The sequence below is a fragment of the Cynoglossus semilaevis genome, chromosome 12 (assembly GCF_000523025.1).
Source record: "Cynoglossus semilaevis isolate Cse_v1.0 chromosome 12, Cse_v1.0, whole genome shotgun sequence".
NCBI classification, from domain to species: Eukaryota; Metazoa; Chordata; class Actinopteri; order Pleuronectiformes; family Cynoglossidae; genus Cynoglossus; species Cynoglossus semilaevis.
The window spans coordinates 53,569-75,070 of NC_024318.1; the positions used below are offsets into that span (position 1 = coordinate 53,569).

Below are 21,502 nucleotides of genomic sequence, written 5' to 3' on the forward strand. Positions count from 1 at the left end.
AACAGTACCAGTCCTTCCTGAACAGTCAGAACACGCCACTCCGCTCAGTCAAGTCTTTGATAAAAGTTCCTGTTTCAGTTCCAGAGACAACAGAGGAACTCCCATGCACAGTATCAGAGTTAGTCCACTAGGGGGTGCAGTGGTGCTGTGGTAAAACAGCCACCTGCCTCTCCTAAGTTCAAGGTTCAGATCCAATGTTGGGTCATGGAGGGCCTCTGGTGTAAAATATCTGCCAAACCACTAGGTGGAGCACCACTGTGGTGACCCAAAACTGACCAGTGTGTTAAAAACAACAGTAAAATCATGAATGAATTTGATCTAATAAAAAAGTACCGATGTAAAATCACTTCTCAGAATGTTAAAGTGTTCCAGAGAAGGAACCGATTAAAGGAACATTTAAAACAACGTCAGTCAACAATGAAGACACAAATGTAGTACGAGGTTCACACGTGGACCCTGTCTGGTCTCGTCTGAACTCAGATCCATCCAACTAAACCAAAACCTCTGATACGATGCTGTAGATGTAGTGTGGACAGAGCTGAAGTGGACCAGAAGTGGACCAAAAGTGGACAATTTGGACAGAAGGTCCCTTTACTGTTAGTCCTGTTTGGTTAACATTTTAGAGGACTGATGTTAGAACTTAAATACTGCATAGAACTGCATGGGAAATCTGCCTCACCAGGCCGTTGTCTTTGAGTGCTTACTACCACTAGGGGGCTCCAAAATCTTAAGAGCATGACTTTACTGCCTTTCACATCTCAATGAGGACCTTATGGTCAACACTGGGAACAGTGATACTGATAGGACTCTTCTGATTGGTCCAGCTGTAGTGTCATATCACTTTTGTTTTCCTCTAAATACGATCGGAGTTCGATGTTGAACACAAAGAGAGCGGAAAAGAGAAACAACGTTCAAGGAAACAGTTAATGATGAGAAAACTCCGGAGGTTTCTCTCAGGTTGCATCAATTCCAAAAAGCAACGGTGGAAATTTTTATCAAGCTTTTCCCTCACGTCCATTTCTTTTTTTATTACAGTGTGTGATTATGGCACATTAGTGTTGTTGGTACGATCCAGGAGGAGGTTGGTTGGAACAAGCAAGAGGAAAAAAGTCAAGGATTCAAAACAGGAATGTGTTCCTCGACCATGAGGACGACGTCCGCTTCATACAGAGTCTACAGTTGGAAGACATCGCCGTGGTCCCTACAGCGTCTCAGTATGTCGTTCGTCGTGGTGTCACTGGTGTTCTGTTTTAAATGTTTACAGATAGTGTTGTGAATGAAAAGCGGACGTTGACGCAGCGACAGCGATTCAAAACTCAATCTCTAAAAAAAAATCTCCTCTGGTTTTGGCTTCAGTGCACGTTACAAAGAAAAAAACTAAACGAGCGGAAACGTCTCTGTTTTTGTGCATTCCTCCGGCCACACCTCCACTCGTGCACGTGTGTCCCTGTTGGTTAAAAAAATGAAAATAAAAATAAAAAAAATAAATAAAGAAAAATAAAAAAATAAAATAAATGCCCTGTTACTCAGGAGTAACTTCCTTTGTTGCACAGACACTCACTCAGAGAAGTGTTGCACGAGGACATAATGCTACAGTAGTTATGACACACACACATGCGCACACACACACACACGTACAGTAACAAAAACAACAAAATAATAAAAGCATAAATTAAAAATGTACAATATTAAAACCTCTGGGTCTATGTGGGGCATTTAGACAATAAATGTTAGAGGTAATCACTATTTACACAAGGTGTTAAATTATTAAAATGGCTTCTTTTTTTTTTTTTTTTTCCACTTCCTCTCTAAGTGTCTCTTTAGAGGCCTCGGACGACGAGACCTTTCAGCAGCGTAGAAATTGTCAGGAGTCGATGACATCACATCTTCCGGGGCGGTGACATCACGTCACTGGGTTTCCTTCACAGGTCGTCTGACGTCTTGAGCAGTTCCATTAGCGCCCCCACTGCTCCGAAATAACCCTGCAACGACAAACCATCGACTGCTTTAAACCTGACATAAAACTGCGAGGTTTGTTAATCGTTTTTTTTCTCCTTTTTTAAAGATATATAAAACCAGTTTATTTTATGTCTTTCTTTAGTTTTAATCTATTTGCCAACTTTAGTTTGGTTATTTTAAAGCTCACGACAAGAGGTTTCACAGTTCGGTCTGTGTTTGGAGCCACTCAAAATACCCTTCACAGTACAAAGTACTCACCTCGTGTTCCAGGAAGAGGGCTCTCAGTTGTCCTTTGGACCAGAAGTCCATGGCGTAGGCCAGCAGTTTGGTGGACACAGTGTTGATACGAAGGAAGTTCCCCACAAACACAACACGTTCAATTTTCTATAAAGTTCACAACAAGAAAAACGAGGTCAGACCCGAAGTAGAGAAGGTTCAGTGTTTTGATCTGTTGATGATTCTGTTCATCAGTCATTCCATTAATTTCATGGGCTTTCATTAATATTTCTGTCCAACTCAAGGATCAAACTGAACTGAAGTGACTAAAACAGCAAGAATAAAAAAATGGATTAAATTTGAATTAAAATAAATGACAATTATCAACCACTAGGTGGTGTCAGATGACGACAGACAATCCCTCAAATTTGTGGGGAAGTCTCAAACAATCACATTGGTGTTTTGGTTTTATTTAAATACTGTACAGTACAGTGTCCTTTGTAAAAATTGTAAAATTGTATTGTGACATATATACTCTGTGTATATATACACATATATATGCATATATATATATACATATATACTGTACATATTATATTTATATAATTAATTATATATTTATTAATATAATTAATATATATATAAAATATATACAAAATACATATATATATTTATCAATATTTTTTAATTAAGATTCCTGAACAATTCTGAGTTGATCCGTGTGCATGTGTGTGTGTATGTACTCGCTGCACCTCTGTGTGCAGTGATAGCCCTGTACAATGCTGCTTGATCCCCATTCCAACAAGGCAACACTGTAAAGAAGCTCACAGCACACAGACACTCTGAGCTCTGACCACCACCTGTCAATCATCCTCTGCTGCTGACCCCCAGCCCTGCATGTTTATGGACTGTGTGTGTGTGTGTGTTACCTCATTGACGGCACACATCCGTGCTATGGATCCTATGTTGTTGGTGATGGTGACCAGCATGGCTCGGGCCAGGTCTTCTTTGCTGATGCTGTCTCGCTTCTCTTTGCACATCATGTGACCAAAACTGCAATCAGAACTTCATTTAAACCCACTCAGTGTGTTTCCTGCGTGGACGTGGTACGGCGTGTGCGTGATCCTCAGGTAACAGACGCCAGACACTCACCTGGACGCCACGGCGCAGCCCTGCAGGCCGAAGCGCTCGTAGTCTCCCCCGTAGATGTCTCTCACCAGCTTGTCCACGTTGGTGGAGTCGCCCTTGCTGGCCATTTCCAACGCCTCCTCGAACGTCTCGCAGCCCGTCAGCAGACAGCACAGACCCAGGAATGTCCCGCCTCCGAGACTGAGAGAGGGAGAGGATCAAAGATGTGGACGAGAGGTGGAGGAGGACGGACCAGGTTCTGGTCTAAACCTGGACTGATTCTCCCGGTACTATTTGCTAACACTGTGTGTTTGTTTACGCTGATGACGAAGAATAAACAGTTTTTTGACTGACATGAAAATGTTTTTAACTTTAAGCTGAGAGAACGTTGGCTTTGCTAAACATAATTAGGATATTTGTACATGGAAATAAGCAGCTAACGCTCCTCCTGACAGACAGACGTCACTACATGTTATTGGTGGAATATTTACAGTTGACGTTAACTAATAATTATTAATAAATTAATAATCTAAATTTAATTAAAAGTCACCTTTCTGGACATGATTCACAGTTTATTAAAATAATTTTAAACACACTGGACCTCAGACTGGACCTCAGACTGAACCTCAGACTGAACCTCAGACTGAACCTCAGACTGGACAGACGTTCTGTGTATAATCACAGCCATCATCCTGTGTTACATCATAACTAAAGGTAAGCGATAAGAAGAAACTGGGCGGGAAGACGAACAACCGAGTTTGTCCAACCAGACGTCGTCACTCAGGCTGTAAAAAAGGCTCGTACTCCTTAAACCTTCACCTTCGTCGTAAAACTACCGCAGATTATGAGACTGCGATCAGAACGATGGAAGTCAAACGTTAACATTTTCTGAAGGCTGCCATCACCGCAGGAAAACTACAAGAGTGATGTTTTAGACGATGATTGACACTGCACACTCCAGGCCAGGAGGTGGCAGCAAAAAATAAACAGGATGCAACACAATAAAGTTTTGTGAGCAGAAGTTACAAAAGACAAGATGAGCCAGGATTTTTTTTTGATTGTGGCAAAAAAAATTAAATACTGAGTGGCTGAAACTGTGAGTTTGTACAAAAGAAGAAGAACAAAGAAAACACTGAGAACTGGTTTCCCTCACGCCTCCTCTTTCCTCCTCACCTGGTCCCAGTCACTCGTTTGTAGTCACTCTGCGAGTACACGGCCAGTATGGAGACCCCGGAGCCAATGTTGACCAGCAGCATAGGGAAAGGGTTGTCCAGAGTGCAGGGTTTCTTCACGCAGCTCTCAGTGTCCGACGGATTCTGGAAGTAGTAGCCCTCGGTGCGTCCGTTGAAGCCCATCCGGTCCACAAAGAGCAGCCCACGGATCAGGCAGTCCAGCTCGTCCAGCTTCAGCAGCTCCAGGTCGGCCATCTGTAGAGAAGAAGGAGCGGGTTGGGTCAAAGGTCACAACATGAGCCATCATGGAACCCCCCCCATCCCCCTGTATAAACATGGTGTGACTATGCTTGTTGTTAACTGGACAGTTGCAACAATCCTGCAAACTATTCACCAACAAACTCAGTCAAACTTTATTCTTACTGTTCGGAAGTCATTCTCAAACTTGTACGCCCCGCCCCCGGTGGCACAGAGGGTGGTGTGCAGGCTGGAGAAGTTCTTGTCCCGTCCCATCTGGATAAAGAGCGGCATGGCCTGCGTTGGGAAGCGGATGAAGTGCAGGTTGCCCGTGCGGCCACACATGGTCATGTTCCTCAGCTCCAGGTGGACGTCACGGACGCCCGTCTTACCTGTGAGACAGACGGTGATCGTGGATAAATTCCGGCACTCACTAATCTTTCAGTGGCAGTAGCGATCCGACATACCGTAGGCCACGTTAGAGGTGAGGTAGCGGCGGATGGACTTGAGGTTTTCTACTTCTTCCTGTTCTTCCTCGGCCGTTATATCGACGGGCTCAAAGTACACGAGCTTCACCAAGGTGCCTCCAATGTCCATGCCAAACCAGGGGAAGGCTGAGGATGAAGGAGACAGAAGGGTAAGGAAACTTTTTTTTCTACTCAAAACAAGACAAAATACTGATTCAATAGACCAGAGCCAATAATTAACTTCTGTAGTGGAAAGCAGAAGAATCACTAGAGAAGAAAGAAAAGAAAAAGAAAATGAACCAACACCAGGAATATTGGACTGGGAACTAGTGAGAAAAAAAAAATCGCGATCTACAGCGATGTAGAACATCAATACTGTATTGTGAAACTAAATATCTTCGTATCAATATTTTCTTACACCCCCGTCAAACGGTATGACCTAAAGTAACAGAGACAATATTTACACACACACACACACACACACTGAACATGTGTGTCAAGCCTGATAGTAGCCAGTCGTCAGCAGTACTCGTGGGTGTAGTAAAGTAAGACATGGAGATGGTTGGTCTAATTGGAGCAGACGTGGAAAACAGGAGGGGGGAGGGGGGGCAGGGAGAAAGAACAGGACAATTTCTCATAACAAACCCTGAATGGAGAAACCGAAAGACAATTTATTTGGACAAAACACTCAACACAGCTTCTCCAGTTCACAACAATGACATCACTGTTCAGGACAAACGTCCAGCCAGAGGACTGTGGCACAGGAGAGCAGTGACAGCATTCAGAAAAAGAATGTGTCCACTGCCAATATTTGTTGGATGAGTGTCTGGACCGCTCAGCTGCTGGGACCCAGCATTACAACCAAAGGACCGGAAAAAAAAATCCTAAGAATCCAGAGCCAGGACTTTTATACATTTCCATTTAATAATCACAGACAATAAAAAAAACAACAACAGCACAGTTCAAACCATCTTTCTCAGTTCAAACCATCTTTCTCAGTTCAAACCATCTCTCTCAGTTCCCTCCCTTCTGGGTTTGCAGTAATGCCAACCACAAAAAGACATAAAGGATGTGTTGAGTAGCATCCACAGACAAAGACATTTTGATAAATGAGTGACAGAAGACGCGACCTCGTTGCTCCCAACGTCAGCTTGAATTATCACTGTAGTACTTCAGTCTTACAGTATCGCCTCGGTGCAAAACATGTTGCTGCAGGGAGAGACACCTGGGGCCTCGTGTAAAAAGACTTTGAGGATTTCCTACTGAAACAACCCAGAAACAAAATCCTCACGTTCCCTAAGTACGCGCTTCTGTCTGCGAGGTCTTCTAACAACGCTTGACTTCTGGTCACGGTCCCCTTTCACCTACTGACCTGCTCTGGTCTCTGTCAACACCAGAGAATCAGCTGAGATGCTTCAATGAAATTCACTTTGTCTGATGTTGCAAACAGGTTTGAAATCAGCTTAGTGATACAGTGCTGTAGAACAGAGGTGCACAAACCCCGGTCCGGGGACCAGTGACAGTCCATAGGTCCAGAGTGGGAAAAAAAGTACTTCAGTTTTACTAATTGACTTCATTCTAAAATAATCCAGTCATGTCCCTTTATTCAAAGACGATCTGACAACAAAACAACAGGTCATTCAGACTCTGATACCAACAGAAGAAAGTCTTATTTTGAAAATTTACTGATCCTTCAACGATGGCGATATTTTCGTGTATCAATATTTCCTTAAATCCCTGGTGTTTAAACAGAACTCTGCGGCAACAATAACAATAGCCTGAGGAAACGGCATTGGTTGACATGTTCAATAATCTCTGTTTTCTCACAGACTTTCTTGAACAATGTTTACTCTCCACTGTTCGCTGTAGTCAAACCTTTTCCAATAAAACGGTTGAGAAATTGTTTGGTTTTTGCATATGAAATGTCAAAATTTACAAAACTTGGGACGGGTTCCTCTGACCCGGGAGGAGCGCCCGCGGCTCCAGTTAAAACACACAGGTTGAGGCGGTCAGACAGACGGGGTGAGCGGTCAAAGGTCAGTGTGACAAAGAGCAGTCGGACGACTGAAAGTGTTTGCTGCACTTCTGGGTGAAAGTTCTCCGGCCCGTCACTCCTCACTCCTGCCGAGGTTACAGTGTTTGGGCATGTACAGTCGGACCACGGTCACTAACGGCAAAGCGGTGTGAAATCAACAGTTATTGTGTCATAAATTTGCAGCAGTTCAACCTTTAATCTTCACCAGAGTCCTGTCTCGCGCGCGCGGATGTCTGTGTCTGTGTGTGTGTCTGTGTGTGTGTGCTTCACACAGGACAGTACAGGACAGAACCAACTATCAAATACAGTACGTTTGGCTGATAACACCAGAGTACACCAGCAGCTAGTCACTCTGTGTATACAATAAATACTGAGGCTGCATGATATTCAAAGGCACGTCTTTTTCTTTGAACGTAGTTTCCAAAACTCGGCCCATATTTTGCAGGAAGAACCCGATCTCGGAGGAACAGTAAGGACATCGTCAGGACTCCACCGTCTGGGCTTTCTGATCCTTTAATTTAAGACTGCCGTTCTGGTTGACTTTTTTACCACTTTCTCCCTGTGTTAGTCTCGTCGTTAATACTTCACAGTGCTAAAGGTTTACAGGAGAAAATGATTAGCTTCCTGGTTCTGGATTTACAGCCACAGGTTTTTCCTGCCGCAAGAATTTAACTCTGAAATTAACATGTTTTTATTTAAATAACGTATTATTTTATGACTTATTATCAATTCAGCTTAACGTTTTAAAAATACTGTCTCTGTCTTATTGCTTTAAAACTTCCATGTAAGACAATGGAAGTGTTCATCAAGGCACAGAAATATATATTTTTGTATATATTCTTTAATGACAGACTAAAACATTTTAATGAATGAACAAATTAACCAATAAAAATAAATTTGAAAAAAATGACATCACGTGCAAAATTAAATTTATCATTTTTCATCTAGTTGTGGGTCCGATGTGGAAAGTTCCTGGGCCAGAAATGGTCCCTGGCTGCAGATTGAGACCCCTGATTCAGATCATATTAGTCACACAGTTACATCCTCTCAATTAAACTGATTTACAGAATAACTCCTCCCTCAACTCTCCCCCTCCCCCCTGATCACCCACACCCCACTGAAACTCATTAATATGCAATGTCCAGTGTCCACTTGTAAATACTGCAACGAGGTTGTTTGTCCAGAGTCTTAATCATCTATTCTAAATGAACACCACTGTGGTGTACATCATATCAGCCTGCTATCTGTGACGTGAACTTCTCCATCAGACGTGTTCTGTTATCCAAACATGTCCAGCACCAGGACCAAAGCCTCTAAACTCTATACATCCAACCTACACCTAACACCGTGATGTAAACACCAATGAGGAAACAGATCTCCACCCACCTCACACTCACTCAGCCGCTGTTGTTCTGGGTCTTCTAATCACTTTGAGGAAACTTTACACTTCATACTGATAGTATTAGGACGCAGAGATAACACTGAACTAGTCGTTTGTGTCCAAAACACAGACTCACAGCTGATGTCAGAGCCACCGAAAAAGTATTTTTAATGAAAAAACAGATAAAAGGCTTCCAGAATTTAAAGAGGTTGGTTTGTTATTATGTATTTTTATTGAAAAAAAAAAGAAAAGAAATAAAACGTTTCTAGAATTTAAAGAGGTTGGTTTGTTATTATTGCTGTGGTCTTTTAAACGAGGATATATGAAAATTGTCCTGTACTGGTTTGTACTCCTGAATGTAAACATCCTATTCTTTATCCTTAAGGACCTAGCCAAAGTTCCTCGCAGGGTTATCAGGGTTTATCAGCACGACTGGCCAAAACCCAAGGATACCTCGGTCGTAAAGTGTGTAAAATCATTTCAGCATTTATGGATGTGACGTTCCGTGGTTTTGTAACCTGTGAATTCCACTGTGAATTACCACAACAATCAAAGGAGTAGTAGTTAGGTTAATATTATCAGATTATCAATGTAATACAGGGGTAGAGGGAGGTCATGTTTGTGTGAAATACAGTTCTGCAAGGAGTAGTAGTTAGGTTAATTTATATCATATTATCAATGTATAATAGAGGGTTAGGGGGAGATCATGTTTGTGTGAAATACAGTTCTGCATTTGATCAGAGGAACTTAAGCTCAAGTTAAACTAAAATTTAACTCAAGAGAAATTCTGAACTTCTTCAATGAATAAAAAAAAACACAGTGGGATTTTTCCAGGAAAAAACATTAAAATATAATAGAGAGTAACTCATCCTGAGCCGTCACACGTAACTTTTTTTTTTTCTTTTTGCACCATCACACTGCACTGGTGAATCGTTAACTTATAATTCAAAAGGAAAACTTTGAACATTTTATCTCAGCAACCTTTTCTGACATATCACCTAGTCCTGAGGAGACTGAAGGTGCAAAAAAAAAAAACTTGCACAAGAAATGTATTTATTAACTTAACCATGTAATGCAGAGGAAAAAAAATGTCTGGGGAAAATTTAAAATGTATAAACACTGAGACCAAACACTGGTTATCAGCCAATATTTTCTTTGTTGACGACAACAAATGTATTTGTGAATGAAACGGAACATTCTGCACAGTCAGACCTGGGCTGAAACACTTTAAACAGCAAAACCGAGATGAACACGTCCTGCCGCCCACTGGCTTTTTTTTTTTATGTTATACACATTTCTGAACAAACATAAGAAAATTTGTTCAGACTCTTCAATTGGTTACCTAGTCCAATTTGTAGTCTATTCAACTACCCAACTGGTTACAACAACTAAATAGCTGAATGCAGTTAAATGATAATAAATGAAGTTAAATGATAATTATTTCGTTGTTAATCAAATCATAGCTCGACACGGTGACCGAATCAACAAACAAAAAGATACTCACACTTGGAGGGTTTCTTTGCACTCACGAGCTTCATGATGCGACCAAATACCAGCTCACTGACACACAAGTACACAGTAAATTAGACTGATGGACAGAGAACTGGCTCACTGGGAGAAGGTACAGTGATCAAAACCAGTGTGAAGACTCTGGGAGGCAACGAAAGCTGAAACTTTTCTACATTTTCTAGGATGATCTGCAGTCACTTCAGCCGAAGAGCCCTGTCAATACGGAGGCGTGGTTAGAAAAAACACTGAGGACGAGAGGCGAGCTCTGATTGGATAAGACAAGCCAAACCCACTTATCAGGAGCTTTTTCACCACCAGGAACCGACGAATCACGACGCGGCCAGCGCGACCCGAGGGTTAATAAACACAAAAGAGGGTCTCCCTGACTACAGGACTGAGGGAAGTAGAAATAGATAATTCAATCGATTTGTTTCAAACGAACACTTAACGGAGTGACTCTTATTAAAATGACAGAATGGAAAAACCGTGCTGTGTTGCTCAAAGAGGTTGCAACACCCGCTGGTTGTGCAAACCCGCGGCTGAGTTGCTTTAGGAACACCCCCCTCACCCCCCATCACCTCCGCAAAATATGTCAGAAAATGTGCATATTTTACCACAATCGTTTACAGAATGAGGGCTTGACACTTACGGGGTCTGCTCCGCCTCACTGACTCGGTCCTCCTCCGCAGCCTGCACCTCTTAGCCGGTGACCCGTTGCATTCCGCGTCGTCACCGCCACCGCCGAGGTGGTGGTGGTGGTGGTGCAGATGTTGCACGCTGTCAAACGCGCTGCCTCCGCCTACACCGCTGCAGCAGTTGCCGGGTCCCGTGCTCGAACTGCCGCCGCCGCCGCAACAGCAACAGCTACAACTCCCTCCATTCGCAACGTGTCCGTTGATCCCGTTATTGACATGAAAAGTTCCCGACTCTCCTTTCTTGTCCACCATTGACTCTGCATTATCCATGGCAGCTGCTGGCCCCGGCTGAATTAGTTCAGCATCTGCGGGAGGCTGAGTGCACAGTGCCCCGGCGGCCTCCTATGACACCCCGACTTCGCCTAGCTTGGTTAGCCGCTAACGTTAGCCTCTCTGGAGCAATGACAACCCGGTCTTTGTTAGCTTAGCTTAACCTATTTAGCCGCTAGGTTTAGCATCCACTTGTAAATAATGGCACACTTGACTGTTGTTAGCTTAGCGTAGTTAGCCGCTAGTGTTAGCCGCCTCTTAGCGATGAAAGAACCCGACAAGAGGCTTACGACACGCCTGGATATTACCAGGTAAAAATGTAAGATTCCCTCTGAAAATATTAAGCTAAAATCCAAACATATTTATGACCCAATGTGTGCACAGTAAAAAAACGAGAGCAGCGCTACAGTCCAGTGTTTTCTTTGAGGTCACTCGCGGTCATTTCCCCACATTGAGCGATCCAGGCTGGCGTAGCAGCAGCAGCAGCAATCGGTGTGTGTGTGTGTGTGGTGCTACGTCACAGCAGCTCACCCAACCAAACGACAACCGAGACCCGAACCTGTTCACCTCCTCCGACCGGTTCTTTCTTCGGCTTCAACGAAACCAGCCGTAACGTGAAACTTCTTTTCCTGTTTATTCGCCATAAAAGTCTCACCGATATAAACCAATGTTTTTGTGCGTGTTCTTTTTTTTAACGACGCCTGTGTGCTGTAGGTCATTCTTACGTTGTGTATTATTCTACTGTGCAGTTTGTCTCAGGGATTAATGATAATCGTTAATGTTAATCGTTTCCACGCCATCATGTAAAGTCAAATATTTGACTGAAAAGGCAAGAAATTGTTCAATGTTATTAACACTGAGCTTTTGTGTCCATTGATGTAATTGATGTAAGTCAACATTTACTTAAAAAAACACTGTGGTTCAATGCAAAAACACACAGTAAATAATGCAAAAGGTGTTTGTTGTTGTTTCACAGCAGGAGCTTCATTCACCACTTGTTAAACATTTATAGACAGATTTTTTTTTATAAATATATATAAATCGTTTTGTAGTTCCCTTCAGAAGATTAAGCAACAGGCAATCAGATCTTAATTGCTCTTTGTTACCAGGTAGAGACACAAACAATAATCATCACAAGGAAGATACAAAGGTCTCTGCCTGATAAGAATACATTCACAAGAATCATAATCTTCAGTCTTTTCTTTTATGTTCTTTTTCCCCTTGGAGAAGAAATGTCCTTGAAATTTGACTTTTAACACTTCTGGGGGGAAAAAAGGAACATTCTGCAAATGCCTTTTTTTATTTTTATAAATTCATAAAATATACTGTCATCATTTAAATAGCAGAAATGTTTCTGTGAATCTCAATGAACTTTCTGGTATATGACAATTATAAAATAAAGGTAGCAGACTCCTGTGAGGAGGTGAGGTAGTTAAAACAGTGTTTTTATATAATACTGAGAAAATTTACACTTGATATATTTTTGTTTTTCTACCAAGGAAGCTCCGCCCCGTCCCAGCTGTAGGCCCGGCCGGTCTTGTCCATATGCAGTGTGTCTATGATGTTCATCAGGCAGTTGACAGAGTGTTCTGGGCTGAACAGTTTGTTTGGTGGAACGTTCTTGTGATACGGTCTGGAGAGGTTTGTGTTGACAGTGCCTGGATGTAAAGACACGCACACCACCTGTGTAAAAACAAACAAAAAAAAAACCAAGATATTTTCTTTGAGATAATATAGTCAAAGCAAGATATTTTCTTTGAGATAATGTAGTGTTTTTTTCTTTCTTTTGCAGCATCTGCATTGGTGAAAATGTTTTTGTAATGGCTAGAAAAAAAAGTTTCAACAGCTTTCAGTGAACATTGTTTAAGTTGTAGTGGCTTGAATTGAACTTCTCATCATCTTTTACCAGAGTTTCTAACTGCCTTTCATTTTAAAGGAAAGCAGGAAAGTGTAGTTTTCTTACTCTTTAAAACCTATTGTGAATGCACACATCTACCTTGGATTGATTGCGTCCCAGCTCGATGGACAGATTCTTTGTTGCCATGTTTAATGCTACTTTGGACATTCTGTAACTGTACCAACCACCAAGACCTGAAGAAGAAGAAGAAAAAGTAAAGTTACTGTTCAATAGATTTTTAAAACTTTTAAATTATTTCTTTTAATTTTAAGATTTATACCATTGTCGCCAATGGATCCCACTTTGGCGGTGATGTTGACGATGATGCCTTTGTGCTGTTTGACTTTCTCTTGAGGCTGATGACCAAAACCACCCCCACCTTTCTGAAGGAGGGGGCTAAAATACTTGGCCATAATCAGTGGACCCACTGTGTTTGTCGTGAAGGTGGAAATGATGCCCTTTAAATAAATAAATAGTGTGGAATAAAAACAGGTCAAAATGACTGTGAATAGATATTTGGGAATTTTGTCAATAATTTGTTGACAGTAGAAGAAGAACCTCGGTGTTTTCATATAAAACTATATTTGTTTTAGTCAGTAAATCTGACTGAATTTCCAGGACAAGTATGATGTTCCTCTAAAGACCTTTATTTTGTAAAGCTGGAAAACAAGTCCAAACTATGAAGTATTACTCACTTTTATTATGCTAGCTTTGAGCTTTTTCTTACCTGAGCACTGACGTCTCTCAGACTGGTTTCCCCCTTCCCCGACGGGTGAAGCACCGCAGAGCAGTTGACCATCAGGTCCAGTCGACCAAAGTTCTGCCGGACTCGCTCCGCTGCACCGCGGATCTCCTCTTCCCGGTTCACGTCTAGCCCTAGAACCGTGAGCCTTCCCGGGTGTTCACCGCCCAGGTCCCGTAGCCCTGACGCCCCCTCTGGATTTCGGCATGTGGCTATAACAACAGCGGGGGGTTTAAATTTTAAAATATGTTTGCAAAATTCCAGCCCTAGTCCTCTGCTGGCTCCCTGAATGAGGGCGACGCGGGCCGCCATGACAGGGGTGACGTAACGAGAGTTTGTCGCGTTCATGTTCCCACCAATGTTTGTCAAATCACAGAAAATTATATACGACATAGCGTTTTGTAACAGTAAAATATTTAAACACACGGAATATATTTTGTATTAAACCCATATTTAAAACACAATATTTTTAATCTCGGTTAGAATACGATTTTGACGGCGAATAGTAGGAGTAGGCAAGACAAATAAAGATAACCCTGAACACAACACAATTCAAAACAACTAGCACCTAGCTCACGTGGGTAAGGTTGGATAACATTATGTGACCACTGGTCAAACTTTAAGCAATAAAGCAATATATAGTTTATGTATAGAAATGTGAAAAATGTGCCTAATGACCAAACTGCAAAATTTTTCCCCGTTGAAAAACTATCATGCCGCAGTTTATACTCCCATCCAGGAGAGGGCAGTAGAGTTTGTTAGATACAATGAGCGCTGCTGAAAACGACTCCCTGTTACCAGGCGACAACTGAAGTTTAGCGTCAGCTAGCTGCTAATAGCTAATGACCGATACTGTACGCCCAAATAGAAGCGTTAATAAATGCCACCAAGAAGAAAAGGAGCCTTTCAACTTGCTAAGAAAGAAGTGGATGAAACAGAGAAGCAGGTTTGAATAAAAACGACGCCTGTCTGTACGTCTGTTGCTGCTAAGTTTAAACTTGTGACTTTAAATCAGAGCAGGTTCGCTGACATCATCTGTCAACACTGTCCTTCAAGTAAATCAAATTATCATGTTTTTATAGCTCTTGTAGCGACGTTACAGGAGAATTAGGACTAGTCATTCTTTCAATTCTAAAGATAGAAGATATTTGCAGTTAGACCGAGGCTTCTAAAGTCATATAGCGGCGCAAATAAAGCAGTATTTAAAGAATGCTGTACTATTTGTACTTTCTAGTTAGTTTCCACTGTGGCGAATTTTGCAAGACACAAAGTAAAGAAGGAGCCATTAAAAAACATTTTGAACCCTCCTTTTGTGGACACCACAGTCCTAAAATAAAATAAAAGGTATATAAGTTATGTTTAAACGGTTACATCTATGAATAGTTAATCATATGACTGGGTGCAATTTTCATTTTTTTAATTTATGTAATAATTATTGTATAAATGCAAATGCATTATTCAACCTCGACTTTAAGCAACTCCATTTAAACATGGCCGTTCTTCATGATTTCTTTAACACAGGTTGACACTCTGGTGAAGGATGTACACAGTCAGGCTGGATCCAGTGAAGAGTTATTACGAAGGTAAAACGCTTTAACAAAAGACCTCGAGTTTTAACCAGCTACGAAGTCACTCTGTTTACATTGTTATTGATTATTGTAATGCTTTAAAACACAATATTTAATGTCTGTGTTTTCATTAGATGTCAAGACCTGCAAATGTCAGCAGAGAAGACACTAAGGAACCTGAGGAAACTAACTAAGGTTAACACCTTTACTTTTTTAACTTACTGTTAACAGATTCTTTTTCTTTCTTTTTGACAGATGTGAACATAGGATATGGTACAATCCCTAATTATTCAAAAAGATTATTTTATAAAAAGTGTGTTTTCCATTTGCTCCCAGCTATATTTAATGTCATTGTTTATGATGTAGTGAGAACAACGTGCCATGTTCTATTAAAAATAAAATAAAAACGCCAGCAGCTCAGTGAGGACATGAATCAGTCTTCAGAGGACTTAGATATTTTACAGAATGTCATGCACAGCTTTGTAATAAAAAAAACTAACTATGTGATTCAACCTCGACTTTAAGCAACTCCATTTGAACATGGTCGTTTTTCATGATTTCTTTAACACAGGTTGACAGTCTGGTGAAGGATGTACACAGTCAGGCTGGATCCAGTGAAGAGTTATTACGAAGGTAAAACGCTTTAACAGAAGACCTCGAGTTTTAACCAGCTACGAAGTCACTCTGTTTACATTGTTATTGATTATTGTAATGCTTTAAAACACAATATTTAATGTCTGTGTTTTCATTAGATGTCAAGACCTGCAAATGTCAGCAGAGAAGACACTGAGGAACCTGAGGAAACTAACTAAGGTTAACACCTTTACCTTTTTAACTTACCGCTAACAGATTCTTAGTTATCAACATTAATTTTTTGTTTTGACAGATGTGAACATAGGTGATGGTACAATCCTTAATTATTCAAACAGATTATTTTATAAAAAAAAGTGTGTTTTCCATTTGCTCCCAGGCCGACGAGCTGGCTCCGGTTGGGAACTATGAACAGAGAAAACAGGAGGAAGAGAAACGGCTGCAGAACATCTTGGATCGTCTCAACACACTGTCCCTGGAGCTCTCACCACCGGGACCAAGTACCGATGCTAGGTCTGTCACACCTGTGCTCAGTTAAGACAAAAACATGTTTTTGTTTTTGAGAAAATTGCAGAGTTGTTTCTGACACATTCTTACGTCTGTAAAATGTCTTCACAGCAATATCTCGACTGAAGATAGTGGTGATGAAGACGACGAAGACAGTGTAGAGGACGAAGATGAGGACAAAGATGACGAGGTTGATGAAAAGTTAGCTGTCAAACCACCCTCTCAGTCAGACCCTCGTATCTACAAGGTCCTGAGTGACTTCCAAGGAGAGCAGGATGGAGATCTGTCTGTTCAGGTAAAAACAATAATTGAATTGTATTCCATTTTTCAGTTCTGTATTTGTTCATTTTGTTATTGCTGAGACATCTCATCATTTAATTCAACCAAAATGACACAGAAGTGTTTGTTCTCAGAAAGGTGATTTACTGAGAATCGTCAGGAGGGCAGCGGACGGATGGTGGCTCGCTCAGGACAGCAAAGGCAAAAGAGGAGTGGTTCCCAAAACCTACCTGAAGGTACACACACTCAACACTACGCTTTAATTATCTATATTTAATTTATTTTTTATGTTGATGTCGAGTTTTTGACCATATTAAGACAAACGTTATCTGCTACTTTCTATGCAAACCGATCTGTTTCTCCATGAAATATTACTGACACGCCTTTCATACATAACGACAATAGTATCACTGTCTCCCCCGTGTGGTTACAGATGACAACATACTCCTAGTGCCTTTTAATATGGCGGCTGTTCATTTAGTTCTGTGCTAACGTAATAGCCGTCCAGTAGTCGCGTACGAGTAAAAGTGGGGCCACAGTCATCAGAGTGGTTGAAACCGGCTTTTAAAGAGGAGGCAGAAACCCGAGACACAAATATGTGAACCAAAACTCCAAACAAATTCAATATTATACAATAAATGGTTCCCCTTTAAAGTGAAAAGTCATGTTGGACTCCAGTTTTTAAATGTAGTTTTTGAACAGACTGGTTAATGTGAAGGGTTTTTTTCCCCAACTAATTCTCAGTTGAACTCTGCTAATGATGAAGATGAAAACGGCGGCCATGTTGACGTAAAGGAAGGTGAAGATGATGATGAAGAGGAGTCGTTGGAGGAGGAAGATGACTATGGTGAAGAGCTGACAGACGAGCAGGAAAATCAGAGGTTCTGACTTTGACATCTTTGCTGTCATTTGTTCACATCAGTTTTTTTTTTTTTTTGCCTTTAGCCAGGGACTGGTTATGACCAGTAGGTGGCAATAGATTCAACCGTGTTATTTTTTTGGTCCTTTCTTCAACAAAAGTCCAGTCTGTTAGTACTTTTGTTGAAGAAAGTTATGATTCGATGTTCTGCGGCTATCATTCTGTTCAGCGTTTGATTATGAGAACAAAACCATCAAAACATTTTTCTCCCCGTCGGGGAATTGAACCCCGGTCTCCCGCGTGACAGGCGGGGATACTCACCACTATACTAACGAGGAGATGTTGGATTTAGAACACAGTAACGGTTAAAACAATAAATCACGATTGCAACACTATCTAGATTCAGACCTGGACAAAATACGGCCCCTCTTACGATCTCTTAGGGCGCGATAGGCTACCTAGTCGAACCTAATTTTTGCCAGTTAGCCGAAAAAGTTCGCCCACCCTTGATCTACGTGAATCAGATTATCTTTATGTTAATTGTTATTGGCGATGAATCCAAAAATAATCACGTGTATCTTTACTTCAACAGTAAAACTCCACAGTCCAACTGGTCCACGCTGAGAAAAGCTCTGACTGAGGTAAACGGTACCACACTGTAGCTGTGACGTCATCAACAGAAAGCGATCAGCAAATGTAGAATACTGCACTGTGTACTGCGTGTGTACTTTAGACTTTATGACGGAGAAATTATTATTGTAATATACCATACTGTACTTCATACCTGAGTGTGTGTGTGTCAGATTGATGCCACTGATGTTCTGTCAGCCATGGGTGCCATACCTTCGGGATTCAGACCATCAACTCTCAACAAACTCCTGGTGGAGGAAGGTCAATACAAGCACACACACACATTTATGACTGTTTCTTTAACATGAAGGAGTTCTATTTTCCACACACACTCTGTCTATCATTTCTTTAACATGAAGGAGTTCTATTTTGAAAATATTTGTCTCGTGTCTTAGGAGTGATGTACAGAGGAAGTCACCATGTCCAGCCTTCTCTCAGCCAATCACAGCTCTCCTTCAAAGACCTCTTCCTGGACGTAGAGACAGGCAGGGTAAGAGAGTGTGTTTGTCTAATGGAAAACATTAGAACGTTAACATTTCAGAGTTTAATAAATCTGTGTTTTTACCAACGGTAGGTCCGAGCTCGTCACGTCCAAACTTGTCTTTGTTTCACTCTGTGGAGCTGCAGGATGATTCCAACGCCGGGGGTCGGAGTTCAAGTCCTCAGCAGACACGTCCGACTCTGTGCCTTTGATGGAAACCAGGTATCAGAAGTATTACTAGCCTAATTTTTTGGATGGTTGTATTTCTCCAGGAAGACTCCAGTTTCTCAGCAGAGAATATTTTGGACCAAAGAAAAAGTCCAAGTGCTTTCATTTATTTACTGGTTCCTGCAGTTCTTAGCACTGGTTCAGTTCCTGGTACTAATTCTTGTTTCAGGTGTTGAGTAACATCCACACGGTGAGAGCAACCTACAACCCCAAGAGCCCCAAAACCTGGAGCTTCTCTCCGAGGGTATTTTTTTTTAATTTATTGCTGTTTAATTCTGTAAATAATTCCAGACATGAGTTTTCCTAAAACCAGTGTTGGATTCGTTGACTGCAGATGACAGGCGTCCTTCCCAGCCTCCTCGACGGAGACTGTTTCCTTCGCTGCAGCTCTTCGTCTCCTGACCTCGGAATCCTCTTCGAACTGGGAGTCACGTTTATACGGAACGTAAGGACAAATACACAGCGATCCACACGATAACGGTGGTGAAATAACAACAACGTCGAACTGAGAATGTTGTAAAAAAAAAAAAAAAAAAAAGGACCAAACCAGAGTAAGGTTTTCTTTGTGTTGTAGTCGACAGGTGAGCGCGGAGAACTGAGCTGCGGTTGGTCTTTCCTCAAACTGACCGACGACAGTGGAAATTCACTTCCCAGCAGGTAGACGTACACCAGCCTACAAAAATAATCAAAACAGCCTGAATTTTTTTGTTTGTTAAGTAAGCTGTGTGCCTATTTATTTTAAGAACAAACAGAAGTATTTCTTTATGCAGAAACCTAAAAGGACAGTCACAGAGTAACTGTGTCATAATTAAAGTGACCCTGAATGTTATGCATCAGTTTAACCTCTGCTGTGTACAGAACCTATGAGCTGCAGGTGAACGGTGGAACTCCCTATGAGAAGAACGTGGAACTGGAGACTTCAGTCAGGAGAGGATGTAAGAAGAAACAAGTCCAGAGTAAAAGTGAAACAATTAAATATCACCTTCACCTCCTCTCCTCCATCTCCTCCTCTCCTCTCCAGCTTCAGTCTTCTTCCAGATGCTTCAGGCCAAACGTCAGCCGAGACTGATCGTGAAGTTGAAGTCCACCAACAGTCGGACCAGAACCCAGCTCAGGTTAGGAGACCCCTGACCAGGACAGAAACAGACAGACTTCCCTGACTCCTTCAGTGTTCAGTGTCCAATCACATCTGTTTGTGTTTTTCAGTCTTCTTCCAGAAACTCTGCTCCACTGTCTGAACTGTGTCCACCTGCTGGCTCTGCACAGACAGCTGTTAGCCGACACACTGCTGATGGACAGGCCCACCATGCAGAACGCAGGTGACACACACACAAACACACACTTTACAGTCCATTATATATATATATAAATATATAAAACGAGTGTGTGTGTTTCAGAACTGATCAGCAGTCCATTTCTTTCCACCTTCCCTGTGCTGTTGGACCAACCGGACCTGCTGGACGCTCTCAGGGTATATTATTTTCACCTCATGTCGTGCATGACTTTTATCAACAACGTTACACGTTTGACTTTTAATTACTGGTTACTTCTGCCTGTTATTTCAGAACTGTCTATCATCCTGTTTCTGTAACACTTTTACAATTTTAGTTTTTGGATCTCATTTCTGTTTGCTGTATTTCTCCAGGGAGCCTGGCTGGAGGCTGAGATCAGAATGAGGAGGACAGAAGGTGAGGATTTTTTTTTTTTTTTTTTGTAGTGTAGTACCACATTCTTTCAGTAGAGAGTGCTCTGTATAGCCTACAGAGCTTGACACTGTTACGCTTGTCTGTGTTTGCAGAGAGACCTGTCTTTCCTCAAACAGGAGTTTGTTAAAGTCTACATGTCGTCCGTCTACTTCCTGCTCCACTCGCCTTCGCTGCCCCCGTACCGCTGGGCTGACCCGGCCTCAGAGGAGCAAAGGGCAAAGGTCATCTACATCACCTTGGATTCTCTCAAACATGTCCAGCAGACCACTGGCATTTCAGGAAGTCCCGAAGTCTTCTTTGACCACACGCATCAGCATCTGGCCTTTGACCTCACAGAGCTGAACTTTGACCTTCTTGGTGTCGCACAGTAGAGTTTACATCAAATCACTCAGGGCCGAGTCAATAATGTAAATTATTAATGACAAATATTTGTCCATTTAAATATTTTTCATGTGTCTTTAATACATTGTGTGTATTTTTTAGAAATATAAATTATGATAAAGAATGTCTTACTTTTATATATATAAGAAATAAACAGCTAAGATACATTTATGTGGCTCTGTGGTGTTCATTAATTCACAGCAGCAGCAGCAGAACGGTGGGTGTGGGATTAAATATAGACAGATTAGAGCGTTAATCTGGGCCTGATGTTAGAAGAAGAAATCAAAAATTGTCTCAATTATGTCATAATGTACCAATGAAGCACAAATAGGTTAATTAAATTGGAAACAATTAGTGTAGAAGATACCAACCATTACCAGAAAATAGAAAAAAAAACAGATTTCTACATCAGGTAGAGATACGGTCAGATTAAAGATTAAATTTAAAAAATACATAGATTTCATAAATATACACACATAAAATATATTTACACATATGCTATAAATGTGTATACATATATGTATATGTATATAAATGTACATGAATATATAAGAAAGAGTTTGT

General features: G+C 41.4%; 3 protein-coding genes and 1 non-coding gene across 5 annotated transcripts; 1 reads left to right on the forward strand and 3 right to left on the reverse strand.

Annotated features, from left to right (window-relative positions):
• Positions 1 to 951: 951 nt before the first annotated feature.
• On the reverse strand, positions 952 to 11,701 carry pank1a (pantothenate kinase 1a). Of its 2 annotated transcripts, none has more exons than XM_008321283.3 (8): positions 10,754 to 11,701; positions 5,180 to 5,326; positions 4,899 to 5,104; positions 4,477 to 4,730; positions 3,328 to 3,504; positions 3,105 to 3,228; positions 2,218 to 2,343; positions 952 to 1,982 (listed from the first exon to the last, which is right to left on the reverse strand). In XM_008321283.3, exons 1-8 carry the CDS (start codon positions 11,067 to 11,069, stop codon positions 1,923 to 1,925), a joined length of 1,410 nt encoding a protein of 469 aa, XP_008319505.1. In that variant the 5' UTR covers positions 11,070 to 11,701; the 3' UTR covers positions 952 to 1,922. The 2 variants fall into 2 exon arrangements, with proteins under 2 accessions (XP_008319505.1, XP_008319506.1); XM_008321284.3 differs by lacking the exon at positions 10,754 to 11,701 and adding an exon at positions 10,100 to 10,320.
• Positions 11,702 to 12,445: 744 nt separating this feature from the next.
• Positions 12,446 to 14,232, reverse strand: LOC103386861 (C-factor). The gene is made up of 4 exons (XM_008321286.3): positions 13,694 to 14,232; positions 13,247 to 13,424; positions 13,066 to 13,160; positions 12,446 to 12,752 (listed from the first exon to the last, which is right to left on the reverse strand). The coding sequence occupies exons 1-4, from the start codon at positions 14,099 to 14,101 to the stop codon at positions 12,561 to 12,563; spliced, it is 873 nt and encodes a 290-aa protein (XP_008319508.1). The 5' UTR covers positions 14,102 to 14,232; the 3' UTR covers positions 12,446 to 12,560.
• Positions 14,233 to 14,467: 235 nt separating this feature from the next.
• nphp1 (nephronophthisis 1) lies at positions 14,468 to 21,401 on the forward strand. Its single transcript, XM_025060626.1, has 20 exons — positions 14,468 to 14,654; positions 15,848 to 15,909; positions 16,029 to 16,089; positions 16,247 to 16,380; positions 16,486 to 16,669; positions 16,788 to 16,889; positions 17,398 to 17,534; positions 18,105 to 18,153; positions 18,316 to 18,403; positions 18,538 to 18,632; positions 18,717 to 18,845; positions 19,021 to 19,095; positions 19,186 to 19,296; positions 19,426 to 19,508; positions 19,710 to 19,807; positions 19,873 to 19,966; positions 20,058 to 20,170; positions 20,249 to 20,322; positions 20,497 to 20,539; positions 20,654 to 21,401. Exons 1-20 carry the CDS (start codon positions 14,589 to 14,591, stop codon positions 20,926 to 20,928), a joined length of 2,073 nt encoding a protein of 690 aa, XP_024916394.1. The 5' UTR covers positions 14,468 to 14,588; the 3' UTR covers positions 20,929 to 21,401.
• Positions 17,779 to 17,850, reverse strand: trnad-guc (transfer RNA aspartic acid (anticodon GUC)). Its single transcript has one exon. It is a non-coding gene; the product is annotated as a tRNA-Asp (tRNA).
• Positions 21,402 to 21,502: the final 101 nt, after the last annotated feature.